At 38.9% G+C, this 20,670-nt stretch overlaps 1 protein-coding gene across 1 annotated transcript; it reads right to left on the reverse strand.

Annotated features, from left to right (window-relative positions):
• Positions 1–2,172: 2,172 nt before the first annotated feature.
• On the reverse strand, positions 2,173–20,583 carry PLAA (phospholipase A2 activating protein). Its single transcript, XM_038123346.1, has 14 exons — positions 20,373–20,583; positions 18,025–18,218; positions 16,969–17,069; positions 16,765–16,885; positions 16,254–16,421; positions 15,032–15,167; positions 14,372–14,541; positions 12,733–12,890; positions 11,431–11,650; positions 9,375–9,443; positions 7,736–7,807; positions 6,802–6,903; positions 6,035–6,199; positions 2,173–4,610 (listed from the first exon to the last, which is right to left on the reverse strand). Exons 1-14 carry the CDS (start codon positions 20,519–20,521, stop codon positions 4,045–4,047), a joined length of 2,391 nt encoding a protein of 796 aa, XP_037979274.1. The 5' UTR covers positions 20,522–20,583; the 3' UTR covers positions 2,173–4,044.
• Positions 20,584–20,670: the final 87 nt, after the last annotated feature.

Below are 20,670 nucleotides of genomic sequence, written 5' to 3' on the forward strand. Positions count from 1 at the left end.
GGAGGTACTGGCCCATTGAGGTAGAGGTCTGCTGAATGCAAATTGTACAAAACTAGTGGTATCAAAACTGCCCTGGGCAGATGATACATATTTGCATGGACCGACACTGTTTTCAAAAGGGTTAGAATTTACCAAGTACCATCAGTTCTTTTTTCAGCAATCCTGAGTCCCTGCAGAGGCAGATAGTATCAAAGTTAATCCTGATTAGTCTATGTTGTTAAAATTACTGGGATTGTGGGAATAGATGTTGATATTTATCATCAGCAAAAAACAGCCTCAGCATACTCTGAAGGTGGCAGAGGTAATGTAATTAGGAAACACTGAGGAGGGGTCTAAGTTTGGGATGAAAATGGGATCCCTAAAGCAAATATAAGGAAAATAAAAAGTTTAGCAGTGTACGCTTAGGCATGCAAACTGTGTTTTAAATAAATGCAGAATACAGAATACAGAAGCTAACTGGGCTGTTGATAAAAAGATTTGTAACAATATTCGAATTTATGTGCTCACAGGCTTCAAATTCTGCTGTCAAAAAGGAGTAGTTAATATTTAAACTATTTTTAATGTGTTTTGTATAGACCAACAGTGGTGTCACGAACATTGCAAATTTATCTTTGCAACTAGAAAGCCTAGAAACAAAATTTCCCACCAAATTTGAAACCTCAATCCCTACAGTGAATAAGCATGAAAAAAACAGTGGAAGAATAGGGCATCTGAAAACACCCAGACACTCTTCAGGCTCTCAAAAGCTGCATAGGGAATCCTGTTGCCAAACATGTAATTTCAGAACACATTTTGAAAAGATGGGAAACATGTACTGTTCCTAGACTCTGGATTTGTTGATAGTTTAAGGAAAAAGACACAAAATGAGGCAAGTGATCACAGTGTATACTAAGAGATCACATTCAGCTAAGAATCTTAACTAAGTATTTTTAAACAAAATACTTCACACAATTGAAACCAGCAGGCTATAACATTTCCTAAAGCATTTGGACTTGCCTCTGTAATACTGATCTAGGGTAAGACTCGTCCCATAGATATTTATAGCATATTACATTATAAAAACATCACTGCATCCAATTATTCATGAATGTACAGCTCAGTGTACAGTGCTTTTAATGAAACAGGTTTGCAGACTGAAGTTAGTCTATTTCTAGCTGTAGCCTGAACGCGGCTAAGTAATTGACACTGCTTAATTAGGTCCTGATATGAGCAAGGTGCATCATAACAGACATTAAAGAAACCTTGTGATAGATTAGACTGATTTGTGTTTTTGTAGTCTTCTGTCTTGGGAAGTACAGCAGTTGGTGCTGACATAAGTCTGCTTTGACTCCTTATTTAGTTCCTTAGGAAGGCATTTTGTACTTGTCCTGAGTTTCGGCCTAAGCAGATCCCAAGTTTTTCCGCTTCATAAAACCCAAGCCATGCCTAACAGCAATGCTTTAACGTGAGATGCTACTGTGTGCTGTTGGCTATTCTTTCTAAAATCTTCTTATCTCAGAAAAAGATGCCAAAAGAATTGTGTCATCTGCTGAGAGACTTTGAATTCTTAGCAGAAGACACAGCTTCTCTTCAAGAGGCTCTTGAAATCTCTCAAACATCCTTCAACTATTCCCCTGATAAATGAAATCAGGAGCCCTTAGCACACAGATCAACTTATTCAAAACATACTACTGTAGAGAGTAAGTCAGCTCCCAGTTGTGTGCCAGGCACATACTTATTTTCAATGGCCTCTGGCCTCAAAATTTTTCTCAAAATTTTTTGATTGTACCCTGTGGACCTCATGTCTGGCACATTTCCCACTATAGATATAACATTCATTCACTGCAACAGGAATTTCATCCTGCTGACATTCCTAAGGCATTCTTCTTACTAGTGATCCCAGCAGCAGACTGTGCAGTACCCTTACATGCATTTATGTGTTTATGCATGTGGATGCTGACATGAACCACAATGGAATTCTAAACAGTGCCATTTAAAAACAAAAGCAATTCCCCACTCCCTGTTTCCTCAGATGATCCTAGATCATGGAAGGGCTGGTATCACAGTACCCTGTGGCAGCAGGTATCTTTCTCGCCAAACAATCCTGGCCTGCTTTTATCTTACCTAACACTTAATGCTGCAGTCCCCAGAAGGATTTTTTGCTGTGCCTCATAATTTTCCATCAAGTTTAGGTGAATTTTATAGTATCTTTTAATATACCATTTCTTGGGAGTTGCCAGAGTATGTTTATTAATATAAACATTAATTTTTGGTCTGGGAAATTCATAACAATTTTCACATAAAGAGATAATCTGTAACAGAGCAATCCCACAATAATAAACCAAAAATATTAAGACAAGTATAATTTCTTAAAATAGCACAGGTACAAACACAGTTGAAGAGCACATTAGAAAGCTGAAGCTTCAAGAACAATTGTATAGTAGGCAACCAAAATTCAACAGACAGGCACATTATTTCACAGACATGTTTCCTAAAGGTAGCTTCTTAGACGCTTTCCCAGGAAGGGGTTCATCTATCAAGCACTGTAAATCACAATTTGTTGGACTGCCTCATATATGAACCTCCAATAGATCAAACCAGAAAGTGTGTGACTCAGACCATGATCAGGACTGTGAGGGTATTTACCTGGAAATCCATCCAAAGTGTAACTGTACAAGTTTGCAACTAAAGCTCTGAGAGACAAAGTTTGCTGGAAGCAGTGTAGTAACTCAGTTCAGGTAGCTGGAGCAAAACAGAAGTTAAGAGCTCTTGGTCACAAAATTCTTCACATCTAACACAGGCAGGTATCATGGGGTGTGGAGCTCATGTCCCAGAAGTTTGCCCCTTTATTTTTCCTGTTTTCCATTCTACTAGTCTAATGAAAAACACAACTTAAAACATTGACCCTCTTTAGTTCCTCTTAATTCTCAACCTAATTGTAACACTTGCAGTAGTAGAAAATAACACTTCCCTTTTCAGCTGAGGATCTTAGATCTGATAGAATAAGCTGCAAAGTATAATTTTCCCTTTCAACAGTCACCACAGTTACGAAGTTAAAGCTGCTTCATAAAACTTGACCTTAAATTTGTGCAGTTTGTTTACAACAGAGTATTTCAGTTGCAAAGGGACCTGACCACTTCTGGACAAAAGTCAGAGCCTCTTGTCAAGGACATTGTCCAAATGCCTCAAACACTGACAGGCAGGGTACACCAACCACCTTCAGGTAGCTTCTTCAAGTTTCTGCTGCTCGATCTCTTCCCTGGATGTAGACTGCTCTCCCACTCTTCAAGATGACCTATTTTAATCATCTAGATTTCACAACGTGGAGTAAGACACCTGCTATTAACTAGTGGGGTATTCCTCTCCTTAAAAATTAAAAAGTCAAGTTAAAGGCTTCTCTAGAAGTTCATGCCATTTTACAAGCTGCAAGACACAAATTTATGAGTGAAGCACAATATCCATATAGCAGGTAAAGGTTCTACTCCTCAAAAAGTCATTTAGCCCTAGGGTTAATTTTTATGGCTCTTATGCCTTTTAAGTTTCAAAAGAAAGTGGAGAAAGCTGATGAAAAATTTCTTTACCAGGCTATTTGACAAGGGTTAATATTAACTAAGGTTAACTAATAAGCTTGTGAAATGCACTGCTGAACTTAAGGAGATCTCAGGACCCCTCATCCACTGAAAAAACCCCACAATCAAGAAACAGACAAAATCATGCTGGAACACAGAATGTGTTTGGGGTGGGTGTCAGAGTTGAAAAGTCACTAAATAACAGTCATTTCCTACCTTTCTGTCTGGATGACCTGTAATTACTGATATGGTTTGACTTCTTGGTGACCTATTTTCATCTGAGCAATGTCAGGACTCCTTGCAAAGTTTCTGTGCACTGATCACTTTAGAAAAGCAGTCAATGACAAACAGTGAAAAAAGTTTTATTTGCTCTGTATCTTGCAACAAGGCAAGTGTCATTAATCCACAGTATTTTCCCAAGTATAGTCTGTCATAAAATATGAACAAAAGCATCTTTTTCTGCATACACTGTCTTCCAAGTGCTAAGAAAAAATTATTATAACAGATTAAGAACAAACCTACAGCATTCTTTTACTTTAGCTGGTTCTGACACAGAGGCATACTTTTTTATTTGAGAATCAACTCCCAGAGACTTAGCTAATTGCACAGCATTTGTATCATCACTGATTAGCGTCCCAAGAGCCACAAGCAGTCTAAAAATGGCTTCAAGATCTTGAACAACTTCCATAACTGTGCTGATTACTGATAAACATTGAGCTTTGCCCTCAACATTGTTGACTTTATGCAAACATACAGCATAGTTCAATGTCAGTGTGGCCAGTGCAATGTGGATGTTCTTATTATTGCCTGATTTCGTTTCTATTGCTTGTGTCATTATTTCATCCCTCTGTTCCATCATGAGCTTCTGGCCTGCATGGCTGACAAAACAATTGCAAAGAGCTCTAAGTGCCAACAGCTGGTTTGCTTGTTTGCCTTTAGGATTCAGAAATTTAAGAAGAAGGATGATAAATTGTACATGCTCCTTTTCACTGCAGAAGTTTTCATTCACAGTGGGATGCCTGACAGACAATCTAAGAATGTCTAGAGCTGGAAAGACAATATCTATAAGAAACAAAACAAAACAAAATTTTAGTATTAATACTGCATTATGTGTAAATTTATCAGTGAGTTTCTTTCAGATGCAGACCTTCTTAGCCCTGCAGGTTTGGGAACAGACAGTAACAGTTTCATGCATAAGTAAAGCATAAATTGTTTCACATTCATAAAGACAAATATTGACAAATCCTTTCTAGTAATGCTTTAATTATGATTAAAAAATAATCCATAATCCTTAATTTAGGATTAACATAGGGCTTTGTAGAAAATCTTAAAGTATTTTCTAAAATCTCTAATTAATAGCACTGAAGGCAAGCACAAGATATGGTAACTAATCCAAAAAAGTCTCTGAAAGTTCAGTGACTGAACACCACTACATGGACAGCATCTCCCTTTGTCTTCATTCCATAACTTATAGTACCGTATAACTACAAAACTGCTTACAGGAAAAAAAAAATGTTCTCAACTGAAGAGCTCGAAATCATTGTAAGGAAACTGAACTGAAAGCTTGTAATGTCCCTCCATTTCCAAATTCTGAATACATATGCCTCCTTGTATCTACCTACTACTGGTATCCAATGCTTACAACCAAATCAAAGCTGAACCTGCCCAACGACTTACCTTATTAAAGGTTTTTCCTGCAGATTTACAGAATATTCAGAATTAATGCTTTGTACAATACAAAGAGTCTGGAAGGTATGACATTGGCCATGACCACCTCCTCATTGTGCAAAACACAGTTTGATTAAGTGATATTATACAATGAGCATGAATTTTTAATAATGAAATGTTTTTCCTGTTAGTGAATCTTTAACTGCAATTTTTAAAAAGGATTTAATTTTAACCATTCTTATATATTTATACATGCAAAGAGTCATTTCTTCCAGAATGTACTGTAACAACCAAATATTTTCCAATCCACCAGTGCTGACAATATTATTAAACGTAATTATGTCACCTCCACTTACATTCTTCCAGCATGTCATTTCACTAATGCAGTTTTGATATACAGCATAGCATCAGTAACTTCTTCTCTACCATATTAAACAGGAGCTACTTTTGATTTTTTCCCCTACAAATTATCTCCATTATTTCATCTCTTATTTGGTAACAGCTTAGGATGCCAAGTTCGCACTTCCTTACTCTATTTCCTAACAAGTCTCACACCTTTTTGAGGAGGGCCCTGCTAATGAAATAATCATAACTGATTTTTATATCTTTATGTTCATTATTGTGCCAACAAAACTTGACAACCAATTACCAAATTTGCCCCTGAACCTGATCATTGCTGTCAGCACCTTTTATTCATCTTCTCTTCTCTACTTGGGCTATCAAGTTTTTGGGACAGACTCAGTGTAACATACAGCATAATGAGACTTTTCACTCATTGTGAAGTACTGATGAGATGATACAAAAAAACAAGAGTTTACCTTCTGGCCAGTTAATTGCTCTCCATAAAGTCTGAAGCTGCTGGGTCGTAGGTGTTTCTGTAGAGGTGTTGCATGTTGCAGACAGTAACTTTTCAAGGATTATCAAGTCATCTTCAGTAAGCTTATGTTCTTCACCTGCACTGCCATTAAGTTCCTTTAATTTGCCTGTAATACCAAAAGAAGAGGCACAACTTTCCCAAAACAGAACTTCAGAAATCAAGATCTCAACTGAAATGCTACAAAAGCACTTCATAAACAAGTAACAACTATTGCAATTGAGTGGTTTTTGGGGGGTCGGATTTTTAAACATGTTTTCCAACTTGATAATTTCTCATGTCAAGATTTTAATTATCACAATGATTGCTACTATTAATTCTACCTTAACAATGCAACACAAAGATTCAGAATTTGTAGAAAAATTTTAGAAAATGCCCACATAAAGATGAAGATGCAGAAAAAAATCACAATAACAACAGAGCTTTCATAACTGAAATACAATTTATTTTTGCTCTTCTATTAAGTAGTAAAAATAATAAAGGTACTGTATGTTCTTAGTGTGATCACAATTTTTTTTTTGTTTTTACTTCAATCATGTGATCATGTTTTGCTTATGGCATGTGCTATATTCAATCTTCAGTGTGATTTGAAAATCAAAGTATTACATTAATATAATGGATCTAGCATTAAGGAAATGTTTTTTAAAAAAGCTCAGTTAGTCAAGTTCCTTCAAAAACATTAAAAAAAATCCTTGATATTAAAACACTGACCCAGTATCTGCGTAGGATTGGCCTGGTCAAAGGTGACAGCATCCTTCTTTGGAAAATAAATATTTTCAACTTTAGCTGCAGCTGACTGGTAGGCATCCATTCCTACAGAAGGGCAATACAGAGCGTTCAACAGTGTACCAAAGCGTCTGATAAAGAATGATGTCCTAGCAGTAACTGTCTACTGCTGGACCTTACTCAGAAAAATATCTCTTGAAAAAAACTTTGAATGTCTATGCAAATAGCTGTCATTCCTTACATTATTTTTACATTCAGGGGTTAAAACTGAAAGCAATACCTTCACAAACTGTTTTCCTCTCATGAAAAAGTTTACAAGTTGAAATTATTAACAGTCATTTCTTAATTATGTGAACTAAATACACAGTCACTAACAGCAACGGCTATTGTAGTTAACACATAAAAATGGCAAGGATCTTTTTAGGAAAAATATCCCTCTTGCCCCTGAAATCTTGTATTTTTATCATTTTTATAATGAAAGTGTTTACATATTAGAAGATCTGCAGACATGACCAAGTTATGGCACATGCAATAGTAGCCTGAAATGTCTTTTTTAAGGAGCAATATAAAGCTTTTATCATCACCCATAATGATTTCTTGAACTCACAGGTTATTTAGTGGCTGATATTGTATAATGCCCATTAACTATTTATCAGTTCTTCTGATCAACAACATCATTACCAGGAGATCAATAACCCTCTCAGATTATTACTATACATTTCAAAGCTTGTGTGCATGATTCCTGCATACAAATGAAGGCTCTGTTATCCCTATTTTATGATTAATTTCAGAGTATAAGCAGCTTCAATCTGCTATTTTTAACAAAGTATGAATTTGCATCAATGCAGAATTCACGTCAGAGAAAAAAAACAAACCTAATAATCAGGAATGTTTTTCACTGGCAGACATTGTCTCTTACCTGTAAATGGATCAACCCCACCCACTGGAGGTACTGCATTTGATGCTGAACCAGGAACATAGCGACCAGCACCTAACAAAGATGTCAAGTTTTTAAACACCACCACCAATAAAAGAGGTAACATATACCTGTATTAAGTTACTACTTTTCAAACAAAACTAATAAAAAGGATTTTTCTGCACTAAAGGAATTACAAAGTAGTGTTCAATACTTCTTTTACGGATTAAATCTATGCCTATGCAAGGATGTTGGTGATGACAGCATTCACAAGCTAAGTGAGCCCACAGCTGGGAGACACTGTGTTATCACTGTGGGACACCGTGGGATCTCTGGCACTCACAGGTGAAGAGGGCTTCAGCACAACAGATATGTTATTCATGACAAGTTCCACCAGGAGGGCTCACTGCCCTGGCCTTGACCCTCTTTGTGCCTGAGCCATGAGTGGTCTCCCCTGTGGGAGTTGGACTCTTGCACTGAGGCCTTCATCTGCAGAGATCACAGAGCCACAAAAGCCATGGAGGAGAAACAGCTGGACACACAAACACTGTCAAGATTGGGAAGACTGAAGGCTGTGAGTTTTTGTAACAGCACAAAGCCTTCTGCTCTACCTGTGGATCTGCAACTGCAGAGCAGGCAGTGAGCACCCTGGCACTGGTGTGGAGAAACACTCAGCAGTGACGTGTTAAGAGCTAGCTGAGACTGCACCTCATGTCTGCAAAAACAGGAAAGGAAAGCAGCAGTGATGGGAAGCAGAGTAACCTCCTGCAGGGTGCGAAGGCACCTGCCTATGCATACAGCCTTGTAACTTGTGAGGTATGTGTCTGCTGGGGCAAGGATTCAGGATGCCAGAGAGACACTGCCAAGCCTTGCCTGGCCTTCAGACTGTTACCCTGCTACTCTTCCACATGGCAATCAATGGTTTTGCCAAGGAGGTCTTGGAGGATTTCAAGGGTGATTAGAGAGCTCTAAGAACAAGGATGAAGAGTGTAGGGCATTTCTTTGTTACTCTGAAGAAAGCAGAAATGTTTGAATACAAATGGACTCATCAAGTGGGTCTGCAACTCACTGCATGGTTGGTTTTGCAAACAAGATTTTGGCATCAAGAGATTAAAGGAACCTCTTTGAGGAGCAAGAGCTCCTAATCAGGGATGGGAGAAGTCTGCAAATGCAGAGCTGGAACTGGGACTGTTTTTGCAAACAAGCTTACTAAATTAGTGAGCAGGACTTTACAATAGCTATACCAGTGAGGATCAGAATCCAAAATATGGGGTGGATGGTACCAATAAAGATCATGTGAAAAAACCAAGTAAAAATGAAAATAGAAAACTCCCTCTATGAATATACCTAAACTTGTGTGGTTCGTGCATATGAAGTCTGGCAAAACAAAAGGTTTAGGTCCTTACTCTTCTGCTGTAGTGGACAGTGCATGAAGCAGAACCAACAGCAGAGGGCTTACCTCTACTGAACTGATCTCGGTATGCTTTGCACTGGCAGAGCCCACCTTACCGTGCTGTTCCACACTACTGCCCCAAAGAGAACTGCAAGAAACAGCTGTCTGGGGCTAAACATGAAATGCAACAGAACACGACTGAAATGCGTATCTTAAGTGCTAGCCAGACAGATATGAATTCTACATTACCTGTAAATGGGTCTGCCCCAGGTATTGCACTCGATCCAGATGAAGAGCCTGGAACGTAACGTCCAGCACCTAGTCAAACAGCGAGAAAAGCAATGACTATTAAACACACCTTGATGTTATTAAAATCCAGAGGGATAACAAAGCTGGTGAAAGGTCTGGAGTGCCTATCTTATGAGGAGCGGCTGAGGGAGCTGGGGTTGTTTAGCCAGGAGAAGAGAAGGCTCAGGGGACTCCTTACCTCACTCTACAACTCCCTGAAAGGAGGCTGTAGCTAGCTGGGGATTGGCCTCATCTCCCAGGCAACCAGTGACAGGAGGAGAGGATGCAGCCTTATACTGCACTAGGGGAGGTTTAGGTCAGACATGAAGAATTTCTCCACAGAAAGGGTGATTAGGTACTGGAATGAGCTGACCAAAGAGGTGGTGGAGGTGTTAAAGGGAAGACTGAATGTGTGGCACTAAGTACCATGATCTAGTTGACATGGTGGTGTTCAGTCATAGGTTAGACTTGATCTTCTCAGAGGTCCTTTCCAACTTAATTACTTCTGTGGCAACTGCAGCTCTCAGAGTTACATATAAACCAACAAGCCTGTATTCCCATTTCCACTCCCTTGCAAGAAAAAGATTTAGCTCAATTATTTTAATGCTATTTTCTTCTGAAATACATCTTTGCGAAATTAATTTAGTTTTGTAAATGTGATAAGCAGGATATAATCGATTAACGTGGTTTAGCTTATCAGTAATCAACTTGTTCTACTTCCATTTCCTGCCTGAAAAAGGTCATTTATATGTATGTGTTTTTATTCATTCTCTGGCTAAATTTTTGTATTTTACTAATTGCCTTAACAGTATCTGACACTTCTTGTATGAAAACTGGACCTTTCACTGGAAAAAAAAAAAAGACTAGACTGAAAAATACAACTGGCTTGTTTAGAATTTTGCTGAATATTTTTTGGCTTTTTTTTTTTTTCAAAACTACCTGTGCCTTTGCCCTCAATCATTAAAAGACATAAAAGTATCTGCAGAAGAAGTTCAAGAGCTAGAACACTGAAGTCTTCCTGGGCAGACAATTCTATGAGGTTCAATAAGGCCAAGTGCTGGGTCCTCCCCTTGAGTCACAACAACCCCATGCAGAGATACAGGCTGGGGACAGAGTCACTGGAAAGCTGCCCAGCAGAAAAGAACCTGGCAGTGCTGATCGTCATCTGCCTGACCATGACCCAGGAGTGTGCCTATGTGGCCAAGAAGGACTATAGTATCTTGGCTTTTATCCCAGCAAGACCAGGGCAGTGACTGTCCCTCTGTACTTGGCCTTGGTGAAGCCATACCTCAAACCCTGTGATCAGTTCTGGGCCCCTCACAGTAACAAATACATTGAGGTGCTGCAGGCAAGTCCAGAAAAGGGCAATGGAGCTGGTGAAGGGTCTGGAGCACAGGTCTTATGAGAAGTAGCTGAAGGAACTGGGGGTGTTTAAGTGGTGCAGGTGGACCATACTGCTCTCTACAAGTATTTAAAAGGTATCAAGGTGGGAGTCAGTCTCTTCTCCCAGTTACAGGATGCAAAGAAATGGTCTCAAGCTGCACCAGAAGAGGTTAAGATTAGATATTAGGAGAAAGTTCTATACTGGAAGGGTGGTCAGGCATTGGAATAGGCTGCCCAGGGAAGCGTCTGAATCATCATCCCCGAAGTATCCAAAGAACTATGTGAATATGGAGATATGATTTAAGGGTGAACATGGAAGTGGTCAGTCAATGGCTGAACTCAATATTCTTAGAGGTTTTTTCCAATCTTAATGATTCTATGAGTCAATGAAAGTGAAATGGATTGAAACCTAACGGAACAATCACAGCCAGAGGATGGTGGCCAGTGCAACGACATTTACTGGAAGCCAGCCACTGGTGGTGTACCCCAGGAGTCAGTACTGCATCCAGTCCTGCTCCATATCTTCACTAATGATGGTGTGGAAGACCAGCCAGACTGCATTCTCAGCAAGTGTGCTGAAGACACAAAACTCGGAGGAGTATCTAATGTCATCACTTAAATTTAAAATATTTACCTGTAAAAGGGTCTGAAAACTGATTACTTGTACTCAACAGTGTTTGCCCCTTAGTGTTGTCCATAATAAACTTGGCCACCTGATCCAGAAACATGGGATTTAGATCATTCTTTTGCAGGAAGTTGTATGCAGTCAGCCAAGGATCATCAGTGATGTTATATGGCAGTTTGTAGGAAGGCCCATTTTCATTTACATCAATGGTGAAAACATAGTCATATTCCTTTAAGTGGAATAAAAACAAAAACACATTAGAAGTCTTCCATAACTTTTTATATAATGATGTATTAAATGCAGTCTAATAGAGGCCCAGACCTAAGCCTAAAAACTTAAAACACTGCTACTTACATAATATATCAGCAATAATCTCGTGAGAGACTGCAAGTAAATATTTGCTGATTTAGGGTAAACACTAAACATTACTTAGCAACAGCCAAAAACATCAGTGTGTTGTAACACTGTTGCTATACTATACCCAAAACACACAGCATTGTACCGGCTGCTAAGAAGAATACAAACTCTGTCTCAGCCAAAACGATGATAGACTTAAACCTGTATTTTCCAGAATTCTCTGCTCTTCTTGAACGGAGTAAAACAACGTATCATTATAATGTGCGTACAGATATATTACAAAATAAAGATGCATTAGGTCACTCTCACGGACACCTCTGGCTCCCTCCAAAGCTATAGAGCATCAGACACTTCAAGAAATTTGAGTCTTAAAAGCACACTTCTAATGCTAGCAAACGATTTCCTAATCTTTCTTTAAAATCTCTGGGAGTGAAAATCAGTATTTTAGAGGCATTTCTTCTGTGATGGACCCTGACAAGCTTTTCTTTGTATATTTCAGTAAAGGAAACATTTTTCAGCTTTTATGTCTTTAGGTCAGCTTACCTATCTTTAGGTTCAATAGTTACTATAGAGAAGCGGTACAGAAAGTCTGGTACCTAACATTTTAGGTAAGTCTTGCATTATAAAGTTCATTTCCTTTGGGAAGGATACTAAAACTAACTTCTCAAAGTACTAACAATACATACAATAGAACTTGACAATTTCTCTACTATTGGTCTACCTTTCTCCAAAATAATTTGTGTCCATTGGCTTGCTCATTTTACAAAATGTGTTTTGTAAGCAATAAAGTAAATTGTACTTACTTGCACTTCTACCTCTGAGATCAAAGGTAACAAAAAAGTTGCTGTTTTCTTATTCAGGTATTTTTCAAATACCTGTTCTCTAAATTATATTTTATCTGAACAAAGACCAGTTACTTAGGAAGGAATGAAACAAATTAAAGTTTGCATATACCTTTCCTTCAAATAAAACTTTTCCAGATGTTTGTTGTGTGGCTCCAGAAGAACCAACAACATCACCGATCTTTATCCATCTTCCTTCACTAACACTCCACTGATATGCTTCTACTTTCCCATTATCTTTAATAAGCCGTGTCTGTCCATCTCTTGTTCCTGTAGGCAGGAGTTTAAACAATTTCAAGGATATGATTTACTTTAGGAGAGAAAAATATGCAAATGGTGCTCAGCATTCAAAATTTAAAAATAGTTCAACAACACTTGAAGCAACAGCACAGGAATTAAGTAGATATATGGTTTAACCCCAGATGGCAAGTAAGCACCACACAGACACACTCATTGGCTTCATGGTTGGGGTGCAAGAAAGAATCAGATGAATAGAAGTAAAAAATTGGGTGATTGAGATACAATTAAAAAGGCAAATCAAAAACCACATGCACAAGCAAAGCAAAACAAGGAATTCATACACCACTTCCCATGGGCAAGCAGGTGTTCAGCTGTCTCCCGAGGAGCAAGGCTCCATCAAGCTCAACAATTCCTTGGAAAGACAAATGCCAACACTCCAAACAACCCCCCCTCTTGCTTCCTTCTTCTTCCCCCTAGTCTATATGCTGAATGGTATAGGGATATCCTTTTGGTCAATAGGGGTCGGCTGTCCCAGCTGTATCCCCTCCCAGCTCCCTGCACACCCTCAGCCTCCTCGCTGGTGGGGTGGGTGAGGAGCTGCAAAAGCCTTGGCTCTGTGTTATCCCTGCTCAGCAATAACAAAAACAACCCTGTGTTATCAGTCCTGTTTTCAAGCACAACTCCAAAACACAGCCCCATAATAGCTACTATGGAGAAAATCAACTCTATCCCAGCGAAAACCAGACAAAATGCTACATCTCACAACACGAATATCAGCAATCTTAATGAGCATTTTACAATTATGGTAACAGTATCTGCCAGCAGACTAAGTGGCCAAACCAATACTTAGGTCAAGTACTTCCAAAGTTTATCAGCTTCTCAGTGAGATGCCAATTAAAAAAAAGTGATAGTCTCCCATAGTCTAACAAGATGCAAAGTTTCACATGGATCTCAGATCTATGCCATTTCTTGATCACAGCCAAGGGCTGAAGTCACCAGTGACTTCACCTTGGGAAAAGGTATTTGTCTGTTTAAGAATAATGGAATAATGTTTACTACTGCTTCTACTGCATTCTCAAGTACCTATGAAGTGTGAATTGAGCCCACCAAGACCATCTTTCAAGCCAAAACCTAAAGCAGAAAATTTGCATTTCTACTTTTATTAAGAAAAAAACCTGCACATTCAGTACTCCTTTTACAAATTACCTGTTTCACATACTCTTGGTACAGCTGGCAGAACAAACAGAAAATATCTCAAATATACAGTAGCATCAATTCAACCTTTTTCTAAATTATCTCATTGGAGAATAAGAAAACCCCCAAAACCAAAAAACCCTGAGTCCTGTTTCCAAAAGAATCTGTGAAAGGATACCAGAGCAAAATTAAGCCACTTCCTTCAGTAACCCTATTGAAAGGGATTAAAGCTCGAAGTTCGGAAACCATCAGAAGCTTCAATTCCTCCAACCAAGATCTGGAGGCACCTCTAACATGACAGAAGTACAGTAACTTACCAGGATCCTTAAGGTGTTCTCTTCCAGGAAGGTCATCAGCATTGATATCTCCTAAATCACCAGTTTTAGGGTCAATGGATGCTTGTGCAAGTTCATTTTCAAAAGCCTGAATCTCCTCAGCACTTGCTGTACGTTCCAAGGACTCTGTAAACACCCTTATAATTCCATCACTGAACAGAAAGAAAAAATTCAATTAGAAATACTATTTTAAATATCACAATGACTGCATAAATTCTAATGGTGACTTCTGTGTCACAAGAAACCATTGCTATTTCCAACTACCCCTCCCAATTATTGTTCTGAAAGGAATTCACTCTCATACTAAAACCATACAAGAAGGAATCAAGCAGGTAACCGTGTCTTCTGAATAATTTTAAAATATGCTTATCAAAAGGGTTTTTTATACCATGTTTACTAAATTTATTCTCAAGTCTCCTCATGACTTAACACATTTCCAAAGAACTCACTCTACCTCTGTGAATGACATAAAAATTTACTTCTTGGATGTAGTGTAGTGCATGTTTAAATTTAACACACATACACTCTGATGGCTTTATTTTTAAATATAAATGAAACTGACATCCAAAGTGATGCTGGCAATTTCTTCAAGGATTTTTAGATTTGGATCTAAAAATATACTGAAAGTAAAACTTGGGATACCTTGCACCAACTACGATGTCACCATTGTCTAAGACACAGCAGCACCATACAGACTGAGCTGGGAGTCTGATTGTTTGAGCACATTCCCCTTGTTTCCAGATTCTAAGAGATCTATCTTCTCCAGTTGTTACAAAATCTGAAAATAAAAAGATATAAAAAACTTTTGAAGTATATTTTAGCATACTGTGATAATGGATGCCATTCTGAAACTGGGTATCTAAAAATCACAACAGTAAAAGAATCTTTCTGCAATTTAGTACTTCTCTCAATTACAAGTAGAGAGCAAAAAGAAAACCACTGTTCACTTGTCTTCTCAAAAAATCCAAAGTACATAAAATTACAGACTAGGCAGCCAGACAGTGAATAAAACTGTGCCCAAGACAAAAAAGATCCCTTCATCCTTTAAAGGGCTTGAACAATTTTATAATCATCACAGTTTCATCTTGCATGATAGTTGCATGAATTCACATTTGTTTCAAACTGAGTTTTGGAAGGTAAGCCTGCTTTATCAGGAAACACAGACAAAGCATTTTCAAAAGTCTACAAACTCCTCAATGAGGAATTTTAAGGCATAGGAGGTCTACAATATATGCATTAGCCCATATACAAGCACTTGACCTGCTGAGCAAACGTGCAAGTGTCCCATACACCACAAAAAGGTCACTGACTTGGAATTTCTACTACAACTGGCTCAGCAGTTAGTTCTGAACCTCTAAATCTCTAACTCAGAAAACAAATGTAATTAAGGCTCACAACATAAAATTCTTAGCCTAAACTACATATAATGCACAATGTGGAAGTATCTAAATTTACATTATCTCAAACTGACATGCCACACATTACTATTTTACTACTCTGCAACAGCACTGAAATACAGGTAGCAGCTAAGACAATAGTTAATAATAGTTTTAACTATAATTTAATCTAATAACTATAAACTATAATCTAATAGTTTTGCCTACTGTTTCATCTAAGTTTTACTTAAGCCTTCATTTAGCCCTAACCCAGAAGCTTTTATCCCACATACTGCCAGAGCAATTTTGACAGCAGTACAACTTGGAGTGAATCTCAAAGTATTTTTTAATCTATTTACACTAGGTGTAAGAAAATAATTAAATGCTGCTGGTATCTTTCAGTTGTGGCAGTGGCACAGAACATCAGAATACACACCCTGCCATCTCACTTTGAAGAATATTGTGTAACAGATGGGAAGGAATCCTACCTTTACATCGAGGGAAGACAGAAATGCTGTATATGTAATTTGTGTGTCCATAATACACCTGCAGACACTCGCCAGAGATCTGCCATCTTCGAACACTAGCATCGTTAGCACAGGAAAGGAACTCCATTTCACTGAGAATAGCCAAACCTCTCACACAATCTTCATGTCCTTTACAAAAGGAAGGGAAAATTTTAATGTAGTTATTGTCTCCATTAGGAGCAGTATATCACTTCTGTATAGCTCACATCTAAATCCAGGCAACTAATCTTTGGGATTAACTGTGGGAACAGGTAGAAAAAAAATTTATTGCTCACAATTCTCTGAAAATTATCCTATGTTTTTAGAAGTCATGTGGCTTCTGGATATACAATTCCTTCAAAAAATAGTTTACTTTAAAAATCCTGCCTAAATATTGTTCAGTTTATTCATGCTTTTGTAAGATTTTAATGTTTGCTCTCTTTTGACAAGAAGAGTCCACACCAATGAAATTATCAACTGCAGCAACATTTACCGGTGAATGTTCTTTCACATCTGCCTGCCTTCCACAGTTTTATAGTTTTGTCAGCTGAACCAGTCAACATTAATCCCTGTTCAGGAAGTATCTTCACTGCCCATATTGCAGCTGTGTGACCCTGCAAAAACCCCAACATTGTTAAGACATGTCAGAATCAAATTCAGAGTACTTATTTCATGTTCACGTAGAGGAACTTCGTACCTGTAACGTCATCATACATCTGTCATTCAACCAGACTTTCGCTGTTGTATCCCATGATCCACTTAATAATGTGCCAAATTTCCCAGATGAAAGGCTGCAAACTGGAACGAACATTTAAGTCAGAACTGACAAGTACCCTGCACTGCCACAAATCTTATGCCAGCAATTTCAAGAGATTCATTTAAGAGGATTTATTTGGTATTAGTAGCATATTTAGTGTTGAGGAGTCTAGAGTGAACTGTATTTGCAGTGAACTGTAGTTATATTGCAACCCAGAGAGAAGCTGCTTAAAATTCTCTTGATTTTAGGTTTAAAAAAATTGTAATATTTTTGCCATTCAAATTTTTAAATTTCTCTTAGTCACAGATCTCTTCTCTTGGACTAGAATATGATGACAAACAGGTGAGATAACTGTCAAGACACAAATTAATGCAAATGTGTAGTTTTTAAGAGAAAGAAAAGTTTTGTCTACAGGTATTAATTTATGTCTTCAAGAGGTTATTTCATAGGAAAAATACTTAGCTCACCTTCTTGGAGGGCAAAATACTACCACCAGGAAACTGTGGTGAGATTCAAAGATTTAGTAGAAAGGTAATCTGCAAATGCTCCAGTAACACAGTGTAAAGCTCTGTATTTAAAGCACCAGTTAATATTAAATACCCATCTAAGTAACAAAATGGGCAGAGGAAGTTTATTTAGGAAGCTCATTTTTTTCCACTTGTATCAGCTTTGACAAAAAAATTAATACATGAAGAACTAACTGCTTCTTAAAAGCACAATACTTTGACAAAAGGGTCATCATTTTGTGAATTGCCAGGAACTCAGAGAGACAGTGAAATCAAACATTCATCAGGATAAACTTGGAAGCCCTTGAAATGAATGGTCACTGCATGAATTAAGATTACAAATCCTATTTGCAGAGGACATAATTAAACAGTTTGCTACATTATATACCAAATAAATCAAAATCGAGTTTTATAAATTTGATTTAATTTCCTCTCTAATAAATCACATTAACTTTTATGTAAAAAACTCCAAAGTACAATTACTACATACCTGTGTTTTTATGACCCTTAAGGACGTAAAGAGGAGCTGGGTTGTCAACTGTGAAAATGCAAATATTATGATCATTGCCACCAGTTGCAATCAGCCCACGAGGATAGAGGTCACTTGGAGGTATGATGCACACGCAAGATACAAAATTTGAGTGGCCACTCATACAGTGCAGCTCAGTAAAACCCCTGTTAAGACTTAAACATAGATGATAATCAGTTTAGAATCATGACAGAAACAGTACTTTATCTGAGTAAATTACAGTTCTTTAATTAATAATTATGCTTGCCTTGTGGTGGAAAAGTACTATGGATGGCCTAGACAGAATGAAATTCAAGACAAAAATTACATCCCAGAATTCCTCCCCCTACACAATACTAAAGCTTTCTACTTATTTTTCAATGCAGTGATAGGCCTGGAAGGACTTTTGTTCTTTCTTGCTCATTGGCAAACACGATGCCAAATTTGATCAGAAATAGCTACAGTTTGTGTAATACAGCATATTTTTGTGTCTGAAAACTCAAACGTATATACGAGTACATGCTAAAGTAAGAGCACACAAATGTAGTTTACCGCCAGCCAAGTGTATTCACTGGCTCTTCATTAGGAGCACTACAGAGGAATAAAAGTTAAACAGATCATAACTGACTCAACCAGCACCCCCATTTCTTCATCCTCAGCCAATCTCAGTAGTTACAGCACTAACCGAAAAAAGCTACTTATTCCCATAGAATAAATATGCAGGTTGTGGTGCTGTGTGCTTGTCTTGTCTCCCTGTGTCTCCCTGTGTGCTTGTTTTGTTCCCCCACCCTCAAAAACATAAGCTATCATGATATCATACTGCTGTCCTTCAAATCCTAAAGTCTGGCAAGCTTGAAACATGTAAGAAAATCACTATACTCTTCTAAATTCTAGAAGATCTCCCATTAAGGCACATAGAACAAATCATAGAAAGCAACATCTCCTCTTGGAAAAGCTAAACTAAAGCAGCACACAGCAGTGTGCTCACTGAATCCTGACTACTGTAGTCCCTGAGCCTTCAAAGCAGAGAAGGATAATCAATACCAACATTTTAAACTGATGCAAGTAAGTTTTGTCTTCTTCCTCACAAAGTTCTGAAAAACTGTGGGTTGGAACTAGAATTCCTTTCCTCCTGCAAATTTCTGTGGAATTCATCAAGTTCTTTCTCTTGTGATGTGAGACTTAATAAGACCCACTTAATGATATTAGTTTTTCTCCACCTCAGTCGCAGAGCTCCAGAGATCAATACGAAGCCGCACGTAAGCACTCAGCAATTTTGCCAATTATTTATATTTCATGTGAAAGCAATGAGAAGAATATTCATGCCTAGCAACTTCAGAATATAGATCAGAATACAAAACTATACTCCAGGGAGGAGGTACATCCTGTAGCTTCCAGCAATACCCCACATCTCCCACACACATTGCTTAGCAGTATCTGGTCTGCTTCTGGTCAAGGTAATATGCTGAAAAATTCACTCTGTGAATTCAACCACACAAATTAGTAGGAGACAACTCTGTGCAACATGACTATCAGAAAAATTAATCTTGGGCTATTTTTCCTTTTTCTATGTCTTTGTGTATTTAATTTTCTGTACAGTTTTTTGTTCATATTCCATTTTACATTTAAGGAAGCTTGCTTAGCAAGGGTGAGAAAGGATGGGGGTTTTTTTTGAACATTCAAAGCACACTGCCTTACTGTCAAAATAGCAGCACTGTTACTTAGCAGGATTACTTGGGCACTGAACACCATGAGGTAGAAACAACATTATTAATACCACCAAGAAAAAAATATGCCTAGAACTATTGACATTGTTACCATTTCCAAAGCCCACCACAACACCGATGCAGAGCAAACTGCTTAAAAACATACAACTTTTCCCCAAAGGCACGCAGAAGTTAGGCCTGCTCAGCCTGGAAAAGAGAAAATTGCATGGAAACTTCATAGCAACGTTCCAGTACCTAAAGTGACCTACAGGGCCCCTTCTGAGAAGTTGTGGATAACCCATCCTCGGAAGTGCTCAAGGCCAGGATGGACAGGACTCTGAGCAAACTGTTCTGGTCAAAAGTGTCCCTGTCCGTGGTTGAGGGACTGGGATTGGTTGATCTTGAAGGTCCCTCCTCACCTCCTAACGTGATTCTCTGCAAGTGACAATGCCAAGCAAGAGCGCCTCCTGCAAACAGGCTCCCGCCGCCCGCCACCTCCCTCGGCCCCACCGATTCTGCCGGCAGCCCCAGAGGGGAACTCAGCTGCATAGACGAACTCGGCGGGGCACGGGCGGAGCCCCTATGGCGCCGCCTCCACGCCCTCCGCCGCGGCCCAACACTCACCCGTCAGGGGCCCAGAGCCGCGCGGTTCTGTCCCGCGAGACTGACACGAAGCTACCTTCCGGAAAGAGGCCACAGGTGAGGCCCCGCACGTCCTGTCCGTGCCCCAGCAGGGAGCAGCGCAGCCGGAACCTGCTGCCCTCACCCGCCATGGCGGCAGCGCCGGCCTGACACAGCACGGGTCGCGCCGCCGCCGGAAGTCGTGCCGGAAGTACCGTCACAGGGCGCGCCGCTTGGCCAACGAGAGACTTCTTATCCCGGCAAGCATCGCGCTGCACGCAGTTGTTGCGCCGCTGCTCTT

Source organism: Motacilla alba, chromosome Z, assembly GCF_015832195.1.
Source record: "Motacilla alba alba isolate MOTALB_02 chromosome Z, Motacilla_alba_V1.0_pri, whole genome shotgun sequence".
NCBI classification, from domain to species: domain Eukaryota; kingdom Metazoa; phylum Chordata; class Aves; order Passeriformes; family Motacillidae; genus Motacilla; species Motacilla alba.

Excerpts from the sequence above, each read along its gene's own strand:
- PLAA (XM_038123346.1), bottom strand. The coding sequence starts at position 20,521 with ATGGCGGGTGAGGGCAGCAGGTTCCGGCTGCGCTGCTCCCTGCTGGGG. Across the intron at positions 15,168-16,253 it reads TGTCTTCCCTCGATGTAAAG|ATTTTGTAACAACTGGAGAA; the intron begins GTAGGATTCCTT and ends TTTTATTTTCAG. Across the intron at positions 6,904-7,735 it reads TGGGGTTGATCCATTTACAG|GAATGGATGCCTACCAGTCA; the intron begins GTAAGAGACAAT and ends GCCCTTCTGTAG.